Below are 23,209 nucleotides of genomic sequence, written 5' to 3' on the forward strand. Positions count from 1 at the left end.
CTGGGGAGGCTGCCTGTCACCTGTCAAGAACCAAGGATGTTGATCTGCACAGACATTGCTTTGGGCGCCCTTGGGCCCCCCGGCCACATGGCGCCTGTCCCTCTGCTTTGTGGCCATTGTAGCCGGGAAACCCAGGCATGCAGCTTGGTCTGAATCATGCAGCTAGGAGGCCCAGGCTGCTGCCCATGAAGGCCGGCTCCTCTTTTACTTGCCATGCTTGTCCTCAGGGATAAAATCGAGTGGCAGGGTACACAGCTGGGGAAGGGGTGGCTCTGGCATCCCTCCACACTGGCTTGTGTCCTGGCTATGCTCATCGGCTGGGTGGGTTGGCAAGACAGGGTCTCTCTCAGGCCATTCTTCTGGGGGTGGGTCATACCTGGCTGTGCGCCAAGGCCTGAGTGTGTCCAGGGTGGATGGGCAGGGGGCCTGGCCTGGGAGTGGATGTTGTCATAGTGGGCAAGGACAGGAACTGCGGGAAGGTAGCTCTCCGGTGATCGCTGTGGCCCCCACCTCCATCTCCCGCAGCTCCCCCTAACCCGGCCCCTGCGCCTCCTCCACGGGGGTGCGCCCAGGGAAAGGAGACCCTCCTTCATTTCCCCCAACAGGAGGGTGGGTCCCCCCAGGTCCGTGCTGCCTCAGCCAGCCACCCTCCTACCCCCCACCCTCCCAGAGCCTTTCCTCGTCTGGGCCAAGACTGGCTGGAGAAAGCCTGAAAACCACTGTGCACCCTGTGGGGAAGGTGTTCTGAGCCTGTGGGGCCTGGGTGTGGCGTGTCCGTCTGTTGGCCCCCACAGGGTGGGAGCTGTGTCCCCAGCCGTCCCACGGTGTGTGTGTGTGGGGCTCCACCTCTCAGGTCCTCTGGTTGCCCCACTGCAGGTGTCAGGTGTCGTCTGGGGCCAGGAAGGTGGTGGCACCACTGCTCCAGTGCAGGCCAACCCCAGCCTAGTGGCTGTGGATATCACTGGGCCTGTGCAGTGCCTGGGCACAGGGCTATTCCTCTGAGTGCTCTCAGCCACGTGTGCTGATGACATCCTCAGCTTCTTGCGCAATGGGCTTGCTTTCCCAATATAAACCTGGTGCTGGAGGAGCAGAGGCCAGGGGAGCAGTGATGGAGGCTGGGCTGCTGAGTGCCATCCTGGGCCTTGTCACGGTGCAGGGGGAGACAGCCATGCTGGACCTGGATCTGCAGAAGGTGGCTTTTCTTTCCGACGTGGGGAGGTCTAGCGACTCAGGACCCGGTCCCTCCAACCCCCAGCCAATTCCAGAGCAGATACAGCAGGGGCCCCAGGACCCACCCGGTTCAGCCTGGACAGAGCAGGTGGCTGAGGGCCCCAGGAACCACCCGGGTCAGCCCTCCCCTTGAAAGCAGGTGTGAGAGCAAGCGCCCAGGGACCGGCAGGGTCAGAGCCCTCCTGAGGGTCTCCTATGGGTGGGCCAGGTGGTCTTCCAGCATCCCGGGACCGGGGCTCAGTGTGGCCACCTCCTGCTCCTGGGTCAGTGGGGTCCCCGCCCCGGGAGCTCTGGTAGTAACAGGCACGTGAGGCTCCGTGCGGGGAACTTCCTGCTGCACTTGCTCCGGTGTGGCCGCTCTCCTGGGGTGGGGCTCATCTGGTCTCTGGTTCCCATCTAGATGCTTCTTTGCCCGAGGTCCTTCTTTGCCAGGTCTGTTCTAGTGGCCAAGCCAGAAGCACCTCCGAAGGCTTGGAGGTGACATGCACTGGGGACGTGCGTTCTTTCCTCTTGCCAAATGATCGGTTTCCACGTTTCAGACGGCAGCCCAGGTTCCGGGAGGTTTCTGAAGGCAGGACCTTCCCACCCCAGCTCCCAGTGTGGGGGACGAAGCCACCGCCTCCTGCGGGTGACACAGGTCGCTGGCTGCTACTCCCTCTCTCAGGCTCTGACCATGGATGCCCCCGGCGTCCTGGCCCCAAGGATGGGGTGCTGCTGTTTGGTGGGCTGAAGGGACTCCTCAGAAGGGTGATGACCGCTGCTTGCTGTCCTTTCAGAGACCAGCAGTGTCCTGCTCAGGGACCCTGGGGGGCTTGCCTTCCTGGACGGGGCTCTGGCTTCTCTCTCTAGATTGCAGGATTCTGGAGGGAAGTTGGTGTGGCCTCCAGCCAAAACCTGGCACTGAAGACCCCAAAGAGGCTGGAAGCCTTGTTCCTGACCTTGAGCGGGCACGAACTGCTGGTGAAGGCTGCATATTACAGGTACGGGGCCACGGCAGGGACAGATGCGCGAGGCCAAGTGCCAGGGACTGGCCGCGCCAACTGCAGCTGTGGATCCACATGGTGTCAGTCGTCCCTGTGTCCAAACCCCGAGACCTCAGCCCCCAGTCCCCCTGGCAGCTTGCAGACATCTGCCCTGACACCTACATCTCCCAAAGATGAGCATGGAGTTTTGATAAAGCCCCATGAACTTATAGGAAGGAAACATGGGCCTGTGTGGCTGGCTCTTAGGAGGTCAGAGCCCCTGAGGGAGAGGCTGGCCTGGCCCCAGCTCTGCAAACCCCCGCCTCGTCCCAGCCCAGGCTCCCCTGGGCACAGACCTGCTGCCGGAGGCCTCCCTCTCTCTGTACCCCTGGGATGAGCCTGGCAGGAGGAATGCCGGCTGGCGTTGCCCTGATGAGTGCTTCACTGGCTTTCAGCTCAGGAAGTTGTGAGACAGAAAACATAGTGGGCTCAGAGATAGACATGTCGGGGACATTCGTCTTCCCTGGTAAGAACCGTTGCCCTGTTGCTACAGTTACAGCCCCCAGCTCTGCGTGCCCACTACACTGGCTTTGCTATCTTTCTGCACCGTTTCCCGTGCAGTTCCCTGTACCCCTCCTTATGCCCCAGATGCTCCCATTCTCTCAGCACAAGGTGGGGTGGCCTTCAAGGGCTGCTGTTTTCCCTTGCCTCACATGATGGGAGGGTCCAGACACCGGGAAAGGAGGGGGCAGGCCCCACAGCCTGCAGGGGGGCATGTCCCTCCCTCCCACTTACTCCCCAGGCCACAGGGAGATCCAAGTGGTAGATACGGACTACGAGCAGTATGCCATTTTGCGGTTGTCCCTCCACTGGCAAGGCAAGGACTTCCGTGTGCTCAAGTACTTCAGTAAGCTCGGGCTGGGGTGGGAGGTGGGGGGTGGGGCGTGCCACTGCCCTCCTTGGGACAGCCCAGCTCAGCGCTCCTGCGCCCCCCCACAGCCCGCAGCCTCGAGGACGAGAATGGGCCAGGCTTCTGGAGGTTCCGGGAGCTGACCGCAGACACGGGGCTTTACCTGGTAGCCCGGCACGGTGAGCCCCAGGCCTCCTGGGGGGCGTCGGGTGGGGGCCCCCCCGAGGTGGGAAGGGGCCTGTCCTGCAGCACCTGACCACCCCCCACCCCGCCCCGCAGGGAGGTGCGCCAAACTCCTGAAGGAGGTGAGCCTTGCCCTAGTCTGCTGAGCTTCGCAAGCTGGGGTCTCCCGGCCTGACGGGGCCCCGGAGCACTCGGGACCCTGGGCCTCCAGGGTGCTGACATCAGGCTGCGAGAGGGCCCTTGGGGGCTGAGAGAGGGACAGGGGAGGCTGGGCCCTCGAGGGACCCCCCCTTCTGTCCCATGGGCGCCAGCACCCCCCCAGGTGGGGGCAGGGAGGCACTGGTTCCCCGTGTCCCAGGGGATGCTGGTACATCCCCTGCATGATCCCCCCCACAACATGGTCCCGAGATGTGGGGCTGTGACCCTACCTTGCATGTGGAGAAACTGAGGCCTAGGGAGGCTGTGCTCACGGTTCTGCTGCTAGGACGCCGGGTCCACCCATGCGCCTAAGCACAGCCCTTAGGGGCCTCTGAAGGCCAGGCGCTGCCCTGAGGCCCTGCCCTTCTGTGTCCCAGGAGCTGATCTAGAGGACCCCAGGCCAGGATGCTCCGCCCCCCCCCCCAGGGGCTGCTTGCACCTGCTCTGAATAAACCCCACTGCCAAACCCACTGCCCGAGTGTCTTTCTTGGGGGAGCGGGGCCTGAGGGGTGACAGATGAGGCTGTGGGGGGGTTGCACTACTGCCCTGAAAGTGATAGTGACCCCGACGCCCTGGTGGCCTGTGCTCACTGTGTGCATTGCTGGTGAACGGGAGCCATTCCCACCCCATCCCTGGCTGGAACTTCTCCCAGAGAGGGCTGAGCTGGGGGTGCTGTGGCCAGGCAGGGCTCCTTCCCTTGGGGGCCCGGGGCCCACACAGTCAGATGCAGGGGGAGAGCCCTGTGCCCTCTCTGTCCTTCCCACTTGAGGGTCATACCCAGCCTGCCCTGCTCAGAGCCCAAGGCCAGGCCCCCAGGTGCGTGGGCCCCAGAGTCATGGTGCCGGCTACCCCCTGCTCCCTGAGCCTGAGCGCACCAGGCCCGGTGCCCTCGAGTAGAGCTTTGGTTAGGTCTCCCAGGTGAAAGAGGGTCATGTTGCCCTTCTGCCTACATTCTTGCACGGCTCCCTGCTGCCCCAACCTCAAATCCTTGGTTATCATGTCCAAGGCCCCCTGGTCATGGCTGTTCTTCTCTCCACCACCGGCTTTCTCCCACCCACCCCTGCATGGTTAGCTCAGTCTTTTCAGGGTCATTCCGCACGCTGTCACCCCATAATGTGCACTGACTATCTCATCAGCCCATTTTCTTCCATCAGTGGGGGCTAAGACCGGAGGCAGACAGGGTGGCCTGGTCAGGGCAGGGCATGTGGGGTGAGCGTGAGCCCATGACACTGGGCACAGCTGGGAGGACAAGGCTTGCGGGGAGCAGCTGCCTTGTGGGTGAGGCTGGAGAGTGGTGCCTGAGGTCAAGCAGTTCTGGGGGCCTGGTGAAGACCTACCCCACAAGAGCACAGAAACCCCATTGTCACTCAGGGGTCCAGCGACTGCCGTGCAGACCAGCCCAGAGCGAGGCCTGGAGTGGGGAACCTGCCTGGGACCTGCTGGATTGAATCCTGAGCAGTGTTCCCACAAGACCCATAGGAGTGACATCTGGAAGCTGCATTCTGGCAGCTTCAGGGTGCTTGGCGGACAATTTGGATGTTCCATGGATCTTTCTGGACGAAGCTTGCAACAAGTGTGAGGTGAGGAGCCTGCAGGTGGACTTGCTGTGGGGTCGTGCTCCTGGGCTTGGGCAGCAGTCACCAAGTCCCCGGGCCAGTCATGGCACTGAGCCGTCAGGGGTTTATTCCTTGCGCATCTGGACACCGGAAGCCCCACATTGGGGTGGTCTCTGGTGAGAGGCCCCTCCTGCCTGCAGCTGCAGGTGGCCTTCCCGCTGTGTCTCACATGGCCTCAGCTCCACTGCCAGGGAGAGCTGGCTGTGCCCCCCTCCTCTTAGGAGGGTGCCTGTCCTAGCAGGTTCCAACCTGCCCGAGAGGCCCCACCTCCAGACACAGCACAGTTGGGGTTAAGGCTCCAGTGAGGCATTCCTGGGGACACCATTCAGTCCCTGACAAAAGCCAACCCCATTCAGAGGATGACAGCGGCATCCAGGGCCTCTGCCAGACAACACAAGTGCCCAAGCCGCTGGACATGCTGGGAAATGGCAGAACTACACGCCCGCTGACAGCCAGAGGACTCATGGGAGAACAGATAGGGCAACGAATGGGGCCAACGCAGAGGCTGTGAAGAGAGCTGGTGGGGAGCTAGTGCTGCGGGGCACCGAGCCAGGGCTCTCCTGGATGGGTTTGGCACGCTGCAGGTGGCAGAGGTCGTGGCTGTGACCCTGGACGAATCAACACAGATGTCGGAGCCTTGGAGGGGAGCAGAGAATGGCTGGGGTGGGGGCGGGGGGGTGGGGGCAAGGCCAGGCGTGTAGCCTTGTCCTAGCCACAGAAGGCAGCGAAGATGAGGTGGAAAAATATCGGAAGAGATAGTTGCCAAAGTATGCCCACCTCGATGAAGCACATCTCTGAGGCTGCGGAGACCTGAGCGCCCGGCCTGGGCCATGGAAGTCGGAAGTCGACCTCACAGGCTGAAGCGGGGGGTGGGGGTGGGGGAGCTGTCTCGGAAACCAACTCTCGTTCTAGGAAATAAAGCTATTTTTACACAGATCAGAGTGCAGAGAAATTTGTCCCTAGAGTTTGTGCAGTGCAAGAAGGAAGCGCTAGTGCAGTCCTTGGGATGAGCGATGTCACAGGTAACACCCACTCAGGTCCACGGGAGCTCAGGACTGCAGGGACACTGGGAGAGTGGGACACAGGCTCAGCGCAGCCGGCCAGCATCCTCTGTCCTCCTCCTCCAGGAGCCTTCCCTCCTCCTGCACGTGTTTACTGTCTCTTGTGCAACTCTGGTGCCCTTCCTCCCTCCCTCCCTCCCCTCCTCTCTCACTCTCCCTTCCTTCCTCCCTTCCTCCCTTCCTTCCACAACTCATCATGTATTGCCATCCTCTATCCTGATGCACAAACCTGTCTGAATTTGTCCAGCAGGGTTTCCTTCAGGATGGCCCCCAAGTCTTTTTGACCCATTTCCCTGATTCTGCAAACACACGTTTGCTCTCTGGCACCAGAATCCCCCTGAGCTCCTGTTAGGTTCGTTGTGACTCAGCCCTGGGGTCATCTCCAAGGGGTCTGGCTCCTTTCTGTAGAGAACGGTCCTGGGACACCATGGTCTGGATGCCTGGTACACTCAGTGTGGCTTCTCCCGGGGTGTGATGATGTGGAGCCTTCTCAGCAGAGAGAGCCACCCTTCCACTTGCCCCTCTCCAGCCCTGGGAAACCATTCTGCTCCTACCCGGCCCCGAGCGCACTGAAAGCAAGTCTTAGAAAGGCAGAAGCCGGGATTTATAGCCCCTTACACTTCGGCCTGAGAATAGGATAGAAGTCCTCTGCCCAAGGTTCCTAGGGCTGATTCTGTGGCCCCCTTCATGTGGTTGCGTCGTTGCCTTATAACACGGCTGCATCCCACTTGTTTATGGGGGAGTAATGGGTTACCATGATCCCAAAGTCAAGGTCACATACATCAGGGGCACCTGGGGGCTCAGTCTGTGAAGCACATGACTCTTGATCTTGGCTTGGGTCACGACCTCAGGGATGTCCGGCTCTGCACTCAGTGGGAGATTGAGCCTGCTGGAGATTCTCTCTCTCTCCCCCTGCCCCTTCCCATCACAAAGTATCATAGACTTCAACACCAGAGGTGTGTTCCCTCTCAACTCCAGAGGCATGAGTCTGAGATCCAGGTGTAGCCGGGCTGGTTCCTCCCAAGGCCTCTCTCCTTGGCCTGTTGTGGATGGCCATCTTCTCATCCGGTCTCCATTGTCATCCCTGTGTGTGTCCCTGTCCCTTAATCTCTTCTGACAAGGACTCCAGGTATATGTAACCCGAATGACTTCATTTTGACCTAATTGCCTCTTTAAAGGCTCCATGTCCAGGGGATCCCTGGGTGGCTCAGCAGTTTAGTGCCTGCCTTTGGCCCAGGGCGCAATCCTGGAGTCCTGGAATCGAGTCCTGCGTCAGGCTCCCGGCATGGAGCCTGCTTCTCCCTTTGCCTGTGTCTCTGCTTCTCTCTCTCTCTCTCTATGTCTATCATGAATAAATAAATAAAATATTTTTAAAAAAGGAATATTTTTTAAAAAGGCTCCATGTCCAAATGGAGTTGCATTCTGAGGTTCTGGGGTCAGAACTTCAGAATACAAATTTGGCGGGGGGATGCGATTTATAACAAACATCTTTCATTTGTTTAGGGGTCACTTTAACTTTTTTGTGTGAATTGTCTGGTTATGTTGTCTATGTTTCTGATGGGTTTTGGCCTTTTTTCCTCTTAATTTAAAAAACTTTCTTATAGATTATGACTGTTATCCCTTACACACTGTATATGTTAGAAATACTTTCTCCAGATGTATCATTCCTCTTTTGACTTTATTAATGGCTTTATTTTTGCTATAAAAAGTTTAAAAATATAGTTAGTTTTTATCAGTACTTTCTTTTGTTACATCTGGATTTTGATGAATAGTTAGTAGGGCCTATGGGTTTGTAGTGGTTTGATTTTCCTTAGGCTGCATGAGATTTCCCAGAATTTCCAGAAGGCAAGAGCTTTACAGGGCCTGTAAAATGAGTTCCTACAGCGACGTGAGATCAAACTCCTGCCATGAACCCCTTATTTGTGAATACACTTGCCTCCTAGTGGTCCCACCTTCAGGAGTGAACTCTGGTGCAATTAGAAAGCCTTTCCCTATATCCACATTATGGAGAAATTCACCAATGATTTCTTTTATTACTCATATGGTCCCATTTCCAGGTTTAACATTCAGATCTCTGATCTATTTGATGTTTACTCTCACACATGTGGTGAATGTGCTTCACTTTAATCTTCTTCCAAATGGATATCCAGTTGTCCTGACAGCATTTATTTATAAAAATCTATTTTTTCCCAGGATTTAAGATGTCTCCTTTGCAGTGCAGTCTGTTCATTCTGGCTCATGAGAGCCTGCTGTATACATATTTTTCCTCAATTGCCATCTTTTTTTTTTAAGATTTATTTATTTTTAAAGATTTTATTTATTTATTTGACATGGGGAAAGAGAGAGAGAGAAAGAGAAAGAGAGAGAGGGAGAGCACAAGCAGGGCAAGTGTCAGGTAGAGGGAGAAGCAGACTCCTTGCTGAGCAAGAAACCTGACTTGCTCGGGACTCGATCCCAGGATCCTGAGATCATGACCTGAGCCAAAGGCAGATGCTTAACCAACTGAGACGCCCAGGTACCCCTCAAATCTGCAATGTGTAAGATTATTTTGGGTTACACAGATGTCTTTTGTCTATACCACTTATGGTTTCCAGCTGTATTATGAGAACTGTGAAAGTATAATTTCAAATGTGGCCGTCAACTTGTTAAGCAAGGCAATCCTGCTATTTTCACAACCTATGTGGTCTTGATGTGTGTCTACCCTCAACATTCAGGTTGACATCTTAACCCCCCAATATAATGGCATTGGGAAGTGGGCCTTTGGAAGGTGACTAGGTCATGAGGGTGGAGCCCCCATGAATGGAGTCAGTGCCCTTATGAAAGAGACCTCACTGAGCTCCGCTACCTCTTCTACCATGAGTACACTGAGAAGTCTGTGATCCACAAGAGGCCCCTGCTGACCCTGCTAGCACCCTGACTGGACCTTCCAGCCTCTAGAACTGTGAGAAATAAATGTCTGTTGTTTATAAGCCACCCAGTGTGTGTTTTCCTGTGATATCAGCCCCAGCGGACTAGGAGAGCCTACCTTGCAATTCTAATGCAGGGAGCATTTATGGATCTGCTTCTATTATCTCTTTCTTCAGCTATGTTTCTCTCCATTCATCTTAGTCTCCTCGAATGTCATGTCAGGAAACTGTACATGACAAAAACATGGTCAACAGGATTAATTTGAAGAGTAGGATGATATTTTTGTCCTTGTATTTCATCTTCTGCTTGGCATTGGGGAAGCTGGTAGTCAGGGGCCACCCTAATCTGTGCTCAAGACCTGAGACTGGGATGCCTGGATGACTCAGTGGCTGAACACCTGCCTTCAGCCCAAGGTGTGATTCTGGAGTCCCGGATCAAGTCCTGCATCTGGCTCCCTGCATGGAGCCTGCTTCTCTCTCTACCTGTGTCTCTGCCTCTCTCTCTCTGTGTCTCTCATGAATAAATAAATAAAATCTATAAAAAAAAATCCCAAAACAAAACAAAAACAAACCTGAGACTTCCCAGGCCACCCCGGGGTAGTGGAAAGTTTGGTTGCACATTTGTGCAAGGACTGGTTTACTTTTTTCACCCCTAAACTCATCTCCCAAGCAGAGGTTGGAGTGGTGGCTTAGCAGGCATCCCTCCTTAGAAAGACCTGGCAAGAAAAATGGCTTCATATTTCCTCCACCTTCCAAATCTTCCTTGTTTTTTGTTGATAGAACCCCTGGAAGCAACTGGCAAAGGGGTCTGGAAATGTGGTCTACACATTTCCACCACCAGTCCCTCCAATTTCCCAGTAAAGGATCCTCCTAGCCACCTCCTCTTGGGCTTCAGGGGCTCAGGTAGATCCTATCAAGGGGCTCAGATGACCCAGGTCCATACAGAGCTCCATGGGACCCCGGGGGATGTGCAGCTCCTGAGGGGCCTGGCTGGGGTCATGGAGTACAGAGGTGGGAGGCAGCAGGGCCAAGGCTGGCCAGAGAGTGGGCAAGTTCAGGCCAATGGGGGTGGACCAGTGGAAGGAACAGAACATTCTGGGCTGGGTGTTGACTGTGTGGGAGCAGGAGGCCAAGGCTAGCAGAGCAGAATAATGAGTGAGTCAGGAGGGAGTAGGAGCTTTAAATTTTTTGTTTGTTTGTTTCTTTCTTTCCTTCTTTAAAAAAAAATTTTAATGTTTGAAGCAAGAGATCCAAACTGCAGCTACTGGAAGAACTGTCTGTGCCTCCCCTCAGACTTGGCCTTGGCCTACAGCCAGCAAGGGTTAAAGACCAGGGTCTCTGGCCTTCCTAGACTAAGCAAGGGAGGGTGTTGACTCCCTAGGGGAGGAGATGAGGTGGTATGACTGGGATTAGGGTGCTCATTTCAGAAGGTTCCAATGGAAGGAAGCAGACAGAAACAGGGACTGGCATGGCAGCATTGACCAAGAACAAGCTTGGCACACGTTCCCCAGTGGCCCACTCCCCATTCTCTGGCACATCTGGGCAGGACACAGAGGCCACCACTGAATAATAATGCCACCCGCCCTTGGGTAATCCCACTTTGCAAGAAGAGAGGCCAGAATGCTGTCCTGGTGGTTAGTGGCCGCCCACAGTGACCCATTCAAAGATGTATAAATAAGTTTTCAGGGGCTGGAGGGAATGCATACCCCTGGCCCTGAGGCATGTGTGCTGGTATGAACATCTCTGGGAGGATGAGGGGTGTCCTGCTGACTGCTTTTGTGGCTTTGGTCTCATTGCCTAGGACCCGGGCAGTGTGGTTGGGAAGGCTGGACCCTAAGCAGGTAACAGCTCTTCTGTGGAGCCACAGGGCCTCTGGGTTACCCTCCCAGTGCTGGCTTGGACCCGCACTGGCTATGGGGGGGACAGGCTAGCCTGAGGAAGGGGCCCTGGGCTTCCAGATGGAGAGAGGATGCCGGAAGGGCTGGAGGGACAATGCCGCCACCTGCCCCTCCTCCACCAGCTTCTGGGGTCCTGGTATATTCTGGCCGTGGCCTCAGGTGAAAAGGGCTTTGCATTGGAGAAGGCCACGAAGAACATTGAGGGCGTCGTTGTGTCCCTTACTCCAGAAAACAACCTGAAATTGCTGTCCTCTAGGCACAGGTGAGTGAGGTGTGCGCCCTGTGTCTGGGTGGGACTGGTGCCAAGTGGGAGAGGCCTCCTGGGACAAGCCCCTCTGCAGCTACTGCTTACAGAGGGCTCACGCGTTGGTTCGTGGTACTTAAGAGCCACTGGTTCTTTGGGGCCCCTGGGGGCCCTCCCTCCCATTCCCGCAGGAGGTGGGTGCCCCGGGTACACCTGGGCCAGGCCTGGCCATGGGACGAGCAAGGACAGAGAGGGTCTGGGGTATGATGGCAGCTCTACTGTGTTGGGTGAGCTCGGTCACATGGGCCATGATGGTGGTCCCAAACCCACATGCCTGGTTGTGTCCCAGTAAGGCTGGTAGAATCAGGCTTCCAAACACAGAAACTGGGCATCTGGAGAGCCTCAAGCCCTGTGCAAGGCCACTGAAAACACAGGGTTCTATCAACAGGAAAACAAGGAGGATTTGGAAGGTGGAGGAAAGATGAAGCTATTTTTCTTGCCAGTTATTTCTAAGGAGGGACGCCTGCTAAGGGGGCCTCTTGTGTTTTATGGTTGAATTTCGTCTGTTGGTCTTAGGACAGGAAGTAAATTTGCATGACTCAGAAATCAGGGTCCCAGGGGCATACAGGGTGGGGGGGTCCTCCACATAGGTGACAAGCATTTGTGATGCCTAGTGGCTCCTCACACATGGGTAGGCATGTGCCAGCACACGTGTGTCATGGAGCTGTGCATCATGGGTGCTGGGATTGGTCTGTAGCCATGAACAGAGGCTCTGCTCTCTTTTAAGACATTTCAAATTTTGGGGGATCCCTGGGTGGCTCAGCGGTTTGGCGCCTGCCTTTGGCCCAGGGCGTGATCCTGGAGTCCCGGGATCGAGTCCTGCATCGGGCTTCCTCCATGGAGCCTGCTTCTCCTCTATCTGTGTCTCTGCCTCTCTCTGTCTCTCCCGAATAAATAAATAAAATCTTAAAAAAAAGAAGACATTTCAAATTTTATTCTATTTTATTAAACTTTTAAAAAATGTATAGTAAGATAAACACTGTGGAGATTGCCATGGCAACCACTTTTAAGGGCACAGGTCAGGGGCATCAGCACACTCACACTGCCCTGCAGTGGCCCCTCCGTGGACCCCAGGACGGTCCACCTTCCCAGATGGAGCCTCTGCCCCCACTGAACACTATCCCCCCACCCATCCCCCCTCCCGTCCCTCTCCTTCCCCAGGCCCCAGCCCTCTCCTCCCTGCATCTGTGGGTCCGACTCCTCGGGGGCCTCCTGAGAGTGGGTCCTTCAGGGCTGGTCCCCCTGCGCTGGGCTCACCTCCCTCAGCACCGTGTCCCCCAGGTCCATCTGAGTTGTGGCAGGTGCAGGGATTCCTTTAAGGCTGACTTACATTCCATGGTGTGGACGGGCTACATGGTTGCATGGTTTTGTAAGTGATGCTGCCGTGGACTGGGTGTGCTAGTCTATGTCTGAGACTTTCCCTTCACTCCCCCTGGGCACCCTGCAGGGGGATCCCACCCAGTGAGGCGCGCTGCTCCTTACACAGCTGTGTTGGCCTCCACCATGGCCCTGCTGTTGCACAGACCCTGGCGCTCCCCAACCTTCTGTAGCTGGAGACACAGTGTGGGAGGCAGGCCCAGTGCCTTTGCCTCTGCAGGGTCCGCCAGAAGCATAGGTCTGCAGGAGCTGCCGTGGCTCCACGTCCCATGTGACCAGTCCCCAGACCCGTGCCTGTGCCCCCCCCACCCTGCATTCTCTCACTCTTGCTCCTTGTCAACTGTTGGGCTGCAGATGGCTGGGTCAGCTTCATGTGCTCCTGCAACAGCAGGAGTGACAACGGTTGCCATGCATGCCAAAATGCCTCTCCTGCTTCCTCCAACGCCAGGCCTGTCAGCATATTTTCCCCTTGGGTGTGTTTCTACTGGTCTGTAAGAACCCTTAAGTATTAGGGAGGTTCACCACTTTTCTGTGCCGAACGAACATAGTCGCTAATATATTTCCCAGTTTGTCATTTTTCTTATAATATTGAGGATGTTGCTTTTTTTTTTGTCTGTCTTATTTTTGTTTTTAATGTACCTGAAGGGTTTCTTTCCATTTTTGCATAGAGATGTACACAGGGTCCTGGCTTTTGTGATCCTGTCAGGTAGGAAACTGCTTCCCACTCCCTGGGCTACTGGCATCCTTGCCGCGTTTGGGAAGAAGGGAGGACCAGCTTCATTTTTTTCAGATTACTACCCAACTATCATATATCATGTATCGAATTGCCCTGTCCTCCACTGACTCAGGCTTTTTGCTTTATTTTTGGATTTTCTTTCTTTTTAAAATATTTTATTTATTCATGAGAGACACACAGAGAGAGGCAGAGACACAGGCAGAAGGAGAAGCAGGCTCCCTGCAGGGACCCCGATGGGAACTCGATCCCAGGACCCCAGGCTCACGCTCTGAGCTGAAGGCAGCCGTTCAACCGCTGAGCCTCCCAGGCGTCCCTAGGTGTTTCTTTTTTTTTTTTTTAGAGATTTATTCAAGAGAGGGAGAGAGAAAAAAAAAAAAAAAAGAGAGGGAGAGAGGGAGAGAGCACTAGTGGGAGGGGCAGAGGGAGAGTCTCCAGCTGACTGCGCTAAGCAGGGAGCCTGACGCCCCATCTCACAACCACAGATCCTCTCCTGAGCCCAAACTACAAGTCGGACACTTAGCAGCCTGCGCCATCCAGAGGTCTCTATTTTTGGACTTTGTATTCGTTCCTGTGATCAGTCTATTTATTTGCCAAAACCTTGTTTCACCTGCCACAACTTTATGTGGCTCCGTGTCAGTTGATTGGCAGGCTCTCGCCCCTTCTCCTCCTTGTAGAATTCCCAGCTACCCTCACCGTGTTTGCTGCAGGAACTTTGGCGTCTGCTCATCTTGGTGAGCGAGGACCATCTCTGCTGCGTTTGTTCACTTGATGGACTGACTGCTCAGGGGGACATTGGCCCCTTTGGAGGGGAACATTGGCCCCTTTGGAGGCTGCGTCTCTGCTCCAAATTGCAGGCGACCCTGTGTCTGTCTGAGGCCCCTTTCTGTGCGGTTCCTGTGGCCACGGTGTGGGAGGCCTCCTGGGAGGTGGAAGGGCGCGATTCGCACTGTGCAGGGCTGTCGTGCTCACTCTCAGCCTAGGCTGGATTCGTGAGACAAGGCTTCCAGGTCCCAGCGGCAGTGCCCTTGCGGCTCCCGGTCCTGAGTGTGGGCGATGTGTTTCCCAGGCTGGAGAGGTGTGACGTGAACGTGGTGGAGCTGCTCAGACAGAACTCGGGATGGGTGTTTGAGAACCCCGGTAAGGAGCCAGCGCCCATGGGCTCACGCAGGCCGTGGGGATGCGCTTGCCTCCTTGGCCGTCCCTGATGCGTTCTGCCGCAGGGGTACTGTGGGAAGGGCAGCGGGCAAGTCCCTCCCTCAGACTTCCTCGAGGAAGTGAAAGGACTCATTTGGTCAGAGGTTTGAGCCTGATATTGAGGATGGAGGCCTCGACCTAGCGTGCCCAGCTGGGACCCCGGGCCTCCCTCTGAGGTGGGACAGGACTAGGGGTGTGAGGCACTCGCCCGCCGGCCACCTGTCCCTGAGGTCCCGGTGAGCTGGCTCTGGGGACCAGGGGACAATGCCCGGGAGTGCTCTGCTGGATGGCGCTCTGGTGAGATCAGGTGCTGCCCTCGGGGGTACGTGTTCCCCAGCCCTAGGCATTCTGGACTACCGTGTGCTGGGCACCAACTTCAGGGATTATGCCATCGTGTTCACCCAGCTGGAGTTCAAAGACGAGGCCTTCAGCACCGTGGAGCTGTACAGTAAGGCGGAGACCACGGGCAGCCACATCCCCCAGGGTTCAGGGCGGAGAGGGGCTCCAGAGCCTCAGGTGGCAGGGGGGGTGGCTGGGGCATGGGGGCACATGTGGCGAGAGCTCCCCTTCTGTCCCGCAGGCCGGACAGAACTGGCCAGCCAGGAGGCCATGGGCCTCTTCACCAGGTGGAGCTGGGGCCTGGGCTTCCTGTCCCAGCAGCAGGCGTCTCTGCAGCGGGACCGTGAGTGTCGCCCAATGCTTAGGGGCCAGCATCCTATCAGGGGAGGCTGTGGACAGACCCCGTCCCAGGTGCTGGGGGTGCCAGGCGAGGCCCAAACATCCTCACGGCTTCTCTTGCCCCCTAGTCACCTGTGTGCACAAGGTCTTCCAGGTAAGCCGCTTTCCTGAGCATCACCCAGATCCCACCCCCTCCCCCCGAGCTCTGCAGCCTTGAAGGGGACCTGGGTGGGGGCAGACACCCCTCGGGGGAGAACTTAGGGTCCCCCAGTGCTCTTCTTGGTTTTCAGTGAGTGCTTCGAAGTCCTGGGAGGCCCGTGCCTGACGCGTTCTGGTGAGGCTGGCTGGGCGCTGGCCTCCTTGCTCGGCCGCCTGGGTGTTGGGTGTGGGGCAGACTTCCGCCAGGGACTCTCACTGCATTTCCCAATAAAGTGACTCCACAAACCCCTGCAGATGCCTCTCTCCTGTGTGCCAAGGGTGGACAGCAGTGTCAGCTGGGGCACTGCCCTCTTGGGGCTCCAGTCGGTGCAGACCGAGGAGGATGGGTGGGGTAGGCCCACTGATGGCGGGACACGTGGTGCAGAGCCAGCTCTGAGGCAGGGTGGCTGTGCTGTGCTTGTGTCCCTCAACAGAGTCCCTTTGGGGGACTCAGGAGTGGGGCCTGGGCTGGGGACAGCCGCTCCTCACGGAAGTTGCTGCAGTCCCTGGGCTGACAGGAGGATGATCTGAGTCAGAGCACACCCTGTGGAGTTTGGACAGGTGCAGGCTGATGGAAGTGGGCATGGTGCCCACCAGGGAGCTTGGCTGGGGGGCCCCGGTGTCCAGGGCACAGAGCACGGCTGTCCCAGCCTGAGGCTTTGGAGCAAGGGTACGGGGCATGATTCCCGAAGACCTGAGCCCTAGGTCCTCCTGTGGTCTGGTGGGGCCCTGCCTCAAGTCCTGGCAGAAGTCCGGCCATAGGAGAGGTGCGGTGCCTGGGGAGGGGGTGGGCGTGTACATACATTAGAATGTGTGCTTGCACACACGCATACACACGCATGCACACATGCACACACGTGTGCACACGCACACACATGCACGCTCAGTGGCCTGTAATCAGCACCCGCTCAGGTCAGGGGGAGGACAGCCCTGGTTGGTGCTGGCGCCATCCGAGCCTTGTCTTTACGTGCTCCTGCTCCTCACATCCAAGGATCCCTGTGGGGGATCCCTGGGTCGCTCAGCAGTTTAGCATCTGCCTTCAGCCCAGGGCGTGATCTTGGAGTCCTGGGATCGAGTCCCACATCAGGCTCCCTGAATGGAGCCTGCTTCTCCCTCTGCCTGTGTCCCTGCCTCTGTGTCTCTCATGAATAAATAAAATATTTTTTTTTTTTTAAAAAGAAAAGGATCCCTGTGAAGTGACTCACAGTGACACTCCCTGGCCATGGGCCTCTCTTCCAGGGGCTAGGATGGGAGGCCCAGGGGTCTCTCATGGTGCCCCGAGGCCCTGGGGGGTGACCTTGGCAGCACTGGGCAGGCTGAGCACCTGGGCCAGAAACGGGTCCAAAGCCCCTGTCCCTCCAATTGGCTCACCACAGGCTGGTGCAAGGCTCTGGGTTGGCTGGACACCCACGGCGGGCTCAGGGTCAGTGGGTGGGGAGATTTATACTCAGTGCCCCAGTGGCCGAGGAAGGAGGGTGAAGATGGGGCCTGGGAGCCTGCTGTCCGGGCTGCTCTCGGCCCTTGTGCTGGCGACAGGTTCCCAGCCACAGGAGCAGCTGCCCAGGGAGTCCCACATCCTCAACTGGAACAAGGTGAGCCTTGTGCCCGTCGTCTCCAAGCCAGACACCATGGCCATCGGGGCTGGGACGCAGCATGTGTGCCAGCTGGAAGATCACTCTCTGACAATCTTTAAAAGGCTATCCTGGGATGGTGGGCAGTACCTCGAGGCTGGCAGGAGTTTCTGGCACAGGCCTTGGCCAGCCCAGTGGGTCTGTCACCCTGGCCTCACCCAGGGAGCTGATGGCCCTACAGGATGGGTCGGGCAGAGGGCCCCAGGCAGATGCAGCCTGGGGGCACCTGGAGATGCCAGGTAGGCAGAGGTAGAATGAGCAGAGCCTGTTCTGGAATAAAAAGATCACCAGTGGCTGGAAGGTTCTGGTGAGGGCGGCCGAAGATCCGGCTGAGTGGACTGCGGGGGTGCCAGGGACTGTGGGTTTGTGGCAAGGAGTCAGGGGGACAGCGCTGCAGGGCCGAGCTGGAAGGAAGTTAGAGCACACAGTGTCCACAGCCCAGCCCCCAGGGCCCTGGCCAGTGTGTCATCTGCCTGCCTAGGCCTGGGTGAGCAGCCAGGGCCCCTGTGCCCTGGGCTCCTGGGGGCCTGGCTGGGGGCTTGGGAAGGGACAGCTTCCCCAGCATGCTCTCCACAGTTTTCAGGCTTCTGGTACATTCTGGCTGTCGCCTCTGATGACCAGGGATTCTTGCCAGGCAGAGAGCGGAGGAAGCTTGGGGCATCCTTGGTGAAGGTCCACAAAGCCGGCCAGCTGAGGGTGGTGCTGGCTTTCAGCCGGTGAGCAGACGGGACAGGGTGCTTGGCGCAGCCCTCACAGAGCCTTGGATACAAACAGCCTGGGCCATCTCCCCATCCAACAGGGGGAGGGAGTGCGGGGCGGGGCAGACCCAGGGTCATCTGGAAATCTAATGGGGATGGTCCCTGCTGCCCTGAACCCTGTCCTGCCCCTAAAATTCAAGGCCTGATTTTGGGAGAGGCCAGCACAGTACACGGGGTCCCTGGTGGACAGAGGGTGTTTGGAGGGTTTCCTAAGCTGGGGGGACTGGCCCTGATCCAAGCTGGAACGTTCCACAAAAAGAGGCAACAAAGGGCTCCTGCCTGCCCCCTAGGTCACAGGGGTGCCAGGCACACACGGTAATTCTGCGGAAAGATAGGAAAAAGGCCATGTTCAGGAACACCTGTGCGTATGACAGCCTGGGGCACGGAGAGGTGACCAGGGTGGGAGCGTCCACAGCCTCATGGCCACAGACCCCTGGAAGGTGGGTGGGGGACCCACGGGGCCCAGGAGCCTTGGCCTGGGGGTGGGGTGGGGGGTCGGCCCCATGTAGGCCTGAGGGGCGGCCCTGTGCTTCTCTCCTGGCCAGTGAAGGGGGTGGAGGGCTTCCACGTGCTGTCTACCGACTACAGCTCTGGTGTGGTCTACGTGCGCCTGGGCCGAGCTGGCCACGCCTCCAGGACCCTGCTGTTCTTCAGTGAGTCCAGCAGTGACATCGGGGTCATGGGGGACAGAGGAGCGACCAGCTCAGCGGAGGGGCAGGAGGGGAGCTCTGCATCGCAGTGCCACAGGCCGTGCAGCGCCCACAAGGGACATGGATTCTCACAGCTCAGTGAGCCTGATCGGTGGACAGACGGCTGCCCTCTCACTGTGTGGAGTCGGGGAGAGCGCCCTGCTCTCTTCCTCTTCCTACAAGCACACAAATCCCATCAGGGCACCCCGCTGACCCCACACACCTCCCAAGGCCCTGACACCTCCCGCTGTCACTCCCAGCAGCTGGGGGCATGGCCCTTGTGGTGCACGCAGATGGCGGGGCTGGGCAGGGGTTTAAGTGGGAGGTGGCAGCAAGCAGGGTCCTGTGGGGAGACCACATAGGCAGGGCCACAGCAGGGGTAAGTGGGGGAGGCCAGTGCAGAGGAGGAGCCCAGGGGGTGAGAGACCAAGAGTGGGACTGGCCACCCGCATGGAGACAGAGCCCCTCCACATCCCAGGCTGAAGGCAGGATCGGGGAGCAGGGACAGGAGGTGGAGGGCAAGGGGCAGCCACGAGGGTCTGTCCAGGGAGGGGTTGGGGGAGGAGGCAGCACAGCGGAGGGGCCGTGTGAGCAGGGAGGGGGCAAGAGGACACCTCCCCATGGGTCCCGCTGCTGCCTCCCCTGCAGCATCCTTGCTTCCCTGCCCTGCCAGCTCGGGGCAGGGCGGGGGGGGGGGGGCACTGCAAGTGCCTGTGGCTCGGAGCTATGACTTCTGACATCAGGATTCTACTCCCCAACTGCAGGCAGGCAGAGCATGTCCAGCTTCCCGAGCATGAAAAAATTCGTAGACATATGTGAGATTCTGGAGCTTGCAAATGGTGTGACTGTCCTCCCAAAAGACGGTAACATGCAGCCACGAGTCCTTCTGTGTGGGTCTACACCGCACATGGCATCCATGCATCCCCTGAGAGTGGACTCTCGGGGCAGAGGGGGGAGGGTGACAGGTGTGCCCCACGGGGGAGCTCCCCCATCACCGTCCCTGCCCTAGGCACTCCCCCTGGTCTGGCCCCCGTGGCTGCCCGGCTGTGCCCTCTGCAGAGCCCTGAACCCACACCTGCAATGCCAGGAAGAGCCAAGGCCTGCTGTGAGCAGCCTGGCCCCGCAGAGCAGCCCCCCAGGACCTGTCTCCCTCCTGCAGCCTCCTGTGCGCACACCATCCGGCCCTGAGCACCATCAAGCCGTCCACTCGCCCTTTCCGTCAGGGCGTCATTGTTGGGCCCTCTAGACTTCGGGATCACTGACCAAGACTGCAGGTCCTCACGTCCACCAGCTTCTTCACACGCATTTGATGACCCCAGGCCATTGAGGGGGTGAAGTCAGCTCCAAAGGGATCCTTTATGATCATCAAGAGACAGGGATGGGGGGCAGGTGCTGAGCGGGGACAGCTGTGCTCATGCTCCCAGATTACATGGTGGAAAGAGGCTGCCACCCTTACTGGCTGCGAAATAGAGCACGGCTGGTCCAGTGTCCTCCATCCACGTGCCTTCTCTGTAGTGAGCCTGCGCCGCCAGTCCCCGTGCCCCTGACATCCTGTACTTTCTCAGGAAGTCACTCACTTATTCGCCAAACGTTCATAAGTGCCTGCGACAGGACTGACATTGCCAGCTGCTGGGGAGAGGGCTGTCAGCAAAATAGGTGCCACCGCTCCAGGGAGCTGACGCCTTCCAGGACAGGCATGCAGCTGCCTGCACACAAGACTGCAGAGAAGCGTGTCTGGACAAACAAAACAGTGGCTGGTCTGACTCACTCCAGAAGGGGCAGGAGAGGTCAGGGAGGGCTTCTCGGGGGAAGGGACGCTCAAAGGAGGGGTGAAGAAGTGGCAGAGAAGTAAGTTTGGTGGGGCTGCGGGAGCAGGGCCTCCCTGAGAGGGGAAACAACTGGTTTTGGAAGGCCGCAGAGAGGGGTGAGGCGTGGGGGAAGGAAGGCAGGCCACGGGCGGTTCAGGTGAGGAGAGGGAGCACCGGGTGCAGGCTGGAGGATAGAGCTGGAGCCCATGGGGGAGCTGGTGCCCAGAAGACAGAACGAGGCAGGAGCTGGGCATCGGGAGTCACCAGGCGCGGTTAGGGCCACCCACAGAGGAAACAGGATTGAATCAGATTGCTGTCACCAGGGCACCGCCACCCACGGGACCCTGTGCTGGGAACCAGCAGAAACGTATCTGGCTTTCCCATCTGGGGTCAGCGTGGGCTCATGGGCTGGCGGGGTACTGTGGGGAGCGGGGTGGTTCTTCACAGAGCTCACTCAGACGTTTTGGGGTTGGCAGGAGGTGACTGGTTCGGAGGGCTCTGCTGCCCCCGCCCACTGCCTGCACCCACTGCCCCTGAGGACGGCCGCGTCTTGCATGTGACACAACAGCGCTGAGGGCACAGCGGCCTGCAGGGCTCGGCACAGGCACATGGGCATTTCTGCTTCAGTTGCTGAGCAAAGCAGGTCGCAGAGCCAGACCCGAAGTCCTGAAGAGGCTGGGAGATGTCCTGCGCATCCTTAGTGGGACAGACTGTAGGCTCCTGGCTGTGACAAGCTCTGCCCTGAACCCACGTATACAGCATTGTGCCCAGTCCCCCAGGGGGCACCACCCTGCTCAGGCCAGGGGTCCTCATGCACCTCCACCCCGGGGCCCCTCATACCATCTAATGGGGGGCAGTAGGATGCCATCTGGGGTCTGTGACCTACAGAGGCCTCCCTAGACCACACAGTGTGGGGTGCAGGGCGGTCACCCCCACAGCGGCTCTGGGGTCCGGTGGAGGCAGCCTGGGGGCCTGGTTCCTACAGGAGAGCTCCCTGAAGCTTGCAGCCTGAGTGGCTCCCGGTCTGTTGTTCTCAAGCTCCGCCCTCTGAGACCCTCCTCCCCCGACTTTCCACTCAGGTGGCTTTTAGCGCTTCGGGGGCAGGCACTGGGGGGCACGCCTGTGCAGGGCAAGCCCTTCGGAACCATGCACGTTTCCTTCAGTGCTGTTGTCAACATTGCTCTTTGAAGCACTGGGCTTTCTGTGGATGCCAGTCCCTTTCTTTCCAGCTGCCAGAAGCCACAGTTCCTGAGGCCACAGCCCCTTTCTAGAGATTTCCTTATTAGAGCTTGGCTATCAGCCCCCTGAGGGACAGGGTCTCCACACCCTAGGTGCTCTTTTGCACAGCTCGAGAACTGACTGTGGCATGCCGCAAGTCCTCCAGAGTCCACACAAACACATGAGCCTAACTCAGTACTCACGAGCAGAATCCCGGCTCAGCTCAGCTGGGAGCCTCTGCCTCCAGGGCCCCCAGGAGGCCGGGGTTGCAGCCTCCACTCAGGTTCGACTGGGGCAGGGTCTGTCTCTGAGAGCACCCACCTGCTATTGGCAAGATTTGGGTTTCAGTGGGGGTCTCAAGACTTTTCTGTCTGTTAGCCTGGACCCTCTGTAGGTTTTTTGCACTTGGGGTCTCCCAGGGCAGGTCATACTATCTGGTCTCGCTTCTCCAGAGCACTGGATCAGAGACACACAGACACTCAGAGTCAGAGACAAAGAATGAACACAGGAGAGAGGGAACCAGGAGACATCACAGATATTCCTCAATCAGCCTGGAAATGACATCCCATCACCCGGCCCTATTCCCTCAATTAGAGCCCAGTCCCCCAGACCATCCACCCTGGAGGGGATGGGATTCCACAGGGATGTCCCTGAGGACTCGGAATGCTGGGAGCCACGGTGGGGACTGCCCAGCACATAGGCGCAGACAAAGCCCCGAGACCTGAACTTAAACCTACTGGGGGCCCCTGGATGTGTGTGTCCCCAAGGGACAAGGTGTGACTCCATTCTTTTCAACCTTCCTGTGGGGCTGGGACACAATCAGGAGGAGCGGGCTTTGCCTGGACCCCAGAGCAGACCCAGGCCCCTCTGAGCTATGGTCTATGTCTGCGCAGCCACCTGTACAAGAAGAGCCGCCACCTGTGCAGGGAGAGTTGGCACCTGTGCAGGGAGAGCTGGCACCTGTGCGGGGAGAGCCTGAAACTGTGCAGGGAAAGCCCCACCCCTAGGCCTGGACAGAATGTTTCATCGCGTCCTCCTTTATGTTTTCTCTCTGGTACATTTAAAGTTATTTTATTTTTTCACGTCTTATACAGTATACATTATTTGTTTTAAATAAAATTTGGTGTTTTTAATTAAGGAAATCATGAGCATTAAGTACATTCACAACGCTGTGCCACCACATCACAGAACATTGTTCCGGAATATCTCAGTCCCCAAAGTATACCCTGACCCAGAAGCGCTCCCTGCCCATTTCTTCCCCAGCCCAGTCCTTGGAAACCCTCAGCTCCTTCCTCTCTCTGTTCCTTGTGCTCATCCATCCACCCACCTGTGCCCGCAGCAGCAACGTGTCTGCCCCTGGGAGAAGAGGTGCACCCCAGACCCCCTCCCTGCCCTCAGGGCTACAGCCTGACCTACGGGTCAGCATCTCACCCACAGTCAGCAAGTACAGGAGAGAGAGCTAGAGCATCTCCAGCACCAGACTTTGCATGAGCTGTGGAGCGGAGCCAGCGCTGTTGTCAGCTATGGTTTAGAACAATCTAAAGCACCAGAACTTGCACCAACTCTGGGCTCTAGGCAGCTATGGAATTAGCTCAAAGACACCGTTATTTCACCTCAGAGAATGCAGCCTCTCCAGCTTATCCCGGACCCCCTC

At 57.8% G+C, this 23,209-nt stretch overlaps 3 protein-coding genes across 20 annotated transcripts; all 3 read left to right on the forward strand.

The window, feature by feature from the left end:
• Positions 1 to 31: 31 nt before the first annotated feature.
• On the forward strand, positions 32 to 5,766 carry LCN8 (lipocalin 8). Of its 11 annotated transcripts, XR_007413068.1 has the most exons (8): positions 32 to 1,318; positions 2,080 to 2,210; positions 2,648 to 2,718; positions 2,995 to 3,099; positions 3,192 to 3,281; positions 3,382 to 3,407; positions 4,855 to 5,063; positions 5,456 to 5,765. XR_007413068.1 is itself a non-coding variant. In XM_049114297.1 (7 exons), the coding sequence occupies exons 1-7, from the start codon at positions 1,025 to 1,027 to the stop codon at positions 4,936 to 4,938; spliced, it is 801 nt and encodes a 266-aa protein (XP_048970254.1). In that variant the 5' UTR covers positions 32 to 1,024; the 3' UTR covers positions 4,939 to 5,766. The 11 variants fall into 11 exon arrangements, 10 of the variants coding, with proteins under 10 accessions (XP_048970254.1, XP_048970258.1, XP_048970257.1 ...); XM_049114297.1 differs by having other exon boundaries at positions 4,855 to 5,766; XM_049114301.1 differs by having other exon boundaries at positions 32 to 1,192; positions 4,855 to 5,765.
• A 4,719-nt stretch (positions 5,767 to 10,485) lies between these two features.
• LCN6 (lipocalin 6) lies at positions 10,486 to 15,705 on the forward strand. Of its 3 annotated transcripts, none has more exons than XM_025475850.3 (6): positions 10,486 to 10,907; positions 11,087 to 11,226; positions 14,448 to 14,518; positions 14,913 to 15,023; positions 15,156 to 15,257; positions 15,544 to 15,705. In XM_025475850.3, exons 1-6 carry the CDS (start codon positions 10,788 to 10,790, stop codon positions 15,576 to 15,578), a joined length of 579 nt encoding a protein of 192 aa, XP_025331635.1. In that variant the 5' UTR covers positions 10,486 to 10,787; the 3' UTR covers positions 15,579 to 15,705. The 3 variants fall into 3 exon arrangements, with proteins under 3 accessions (XP_025331635.1, XP_025331634.3, XP_048970273.1); XM_025475849.3 differs by having other exon boundaries at positions 10,489 to 10,907; positions 15,382 to 15,705; XM_049114316.1 differs by having other exon boundaries at positions 10,489 to 10,907; positions 15,156 to 15,705.
• A 993-nt stretch (positions 15,706 to 16,698) lies between these two features.
• On the forward strand, positions 16,699 to 22,697 carry LCN10 (lipocalin 10). Of its 6 annotated transcripts, none has more exons than XM_025475844.3 (6): positions 16,699 to 17,043; positions 17,659 to 17,798; positions 18,131 to 18,280; positions 18,386 to 18,493; positions 19,294 to 19,392; positions 19,689 to 22,697. In XM_025475844.3, the coding sequence occupies exons 1-5, from the start codon at positions 16,699 to 16,701 to the stop codon at positions 19,346 to 19,348; spliced, it is 798 nt and encodes a 265-aa protein (XP_025331629.3). In that variant the 3' UTR covers positions 19,349 to 19,392; positions 19,689 to 22,697. The 6 variants fall into 6 exon arrangements, with proteins under 6 accessions (XP_025331629.3, XP_025331628.3, XP_025331631.3 ...); XM_025475843.3 differs by having other exon boundaries at positions 18,429 to 18,493; XM_025475846.3 differs by having other exon boundaries at positions 18,131 to 18,201.
• Positions 22,698 to 23,209: the final 512 nt, after the last annotated feature.

Source organism: Canis lupus, chromosome 9 (assembly GCF_003254725.2).
Source record: "Canis lupus dingo isolate Sandy chromosome 9, ASM325472v2, whole genome shotgun sequence".
NCBI classification, from domain to species: domain Eukaryota; kingdom Metazoa; phylum Chordata; class Mammalia; order Carnivora; family Canidae; genus Canis; species Canis lupus.

What these genes read in the sequence shown, in the direction of transcription:
- LCN8 (XM_049114297.1), top strand. Translation starts at nt 1,025, where the DNA reads ATGACATCCTCAGCTTCTTGCGCAATGGGCTTGCTTTCCCAATATAAA. An exon ending in GTTCAGCCTGGACAGAGCAG is followed by an intron (nt 1,319 to 2,079) that starts GTGGCTGAGGGC and finishes TTCTCTCTCTAG; the next exon opens with ATTGCAGGATTCTGGAGGGA. An exon ending in GTGAAGGCTGCATATTACAG is followed by an intron (nt 2,211 to 2,647) that starts GTACGGGGCCAC and finishes ACTGGCTTTCAG; the next exon opens with CTCAGGAAGTTGTGAGACAG.
- LCN6 (XM_049114316.1), top strand. Translation starts at nt 10,788, where the DNA reads ATGTGTGCTGGTATGAACATCTCTGGGAGGATGAGGGGTGTCCTGCTG. An exon ending in GAAGGCTGGACCCTAAGCAG is followed by an intron (nt 10,908 to 11,086) that starts GTAACAGCTCTT and finishes CTCCTCCACCAG; the next exon opens with CTTCTGGGGTCCTGGTATAT. An exon ending in CAGCACCGTGGAGCTGTACA is followed by an intron (nt 15,024 to 15,155) that starts GTAAGGCGGAGA and finishes TCTGTCCCGCAG; the next exon opens with GCCGGACAGAACTGGCCAGC.
- LCN10 (XM_025475843.3), top strand. Translation starts at nt 16,699, where the DNA reads ATGGGAGGCCCAGGGGTCTCTCATGGTGCCCCGAGGCCCTGGGGGGTG. An exon ending in GTGGTGCTGGCTTTCAGCCG is followed by an intron (nt 17,799 to 18,130) that starts GTGAGCAGACGG and finishes CCTGCCCCCTAG; the next exon opens with GTCACAGGGGTGCCAGGCAC. An exon ending in TGGCCACAGACCCCTGGAAG is followed by an intron (nt 18,281 to 18,428) that starts GTGGGTGGGGGA and finishes TACCGACTACAG; the next exon opens with CTCTGGTGTGGTCTACGTGC.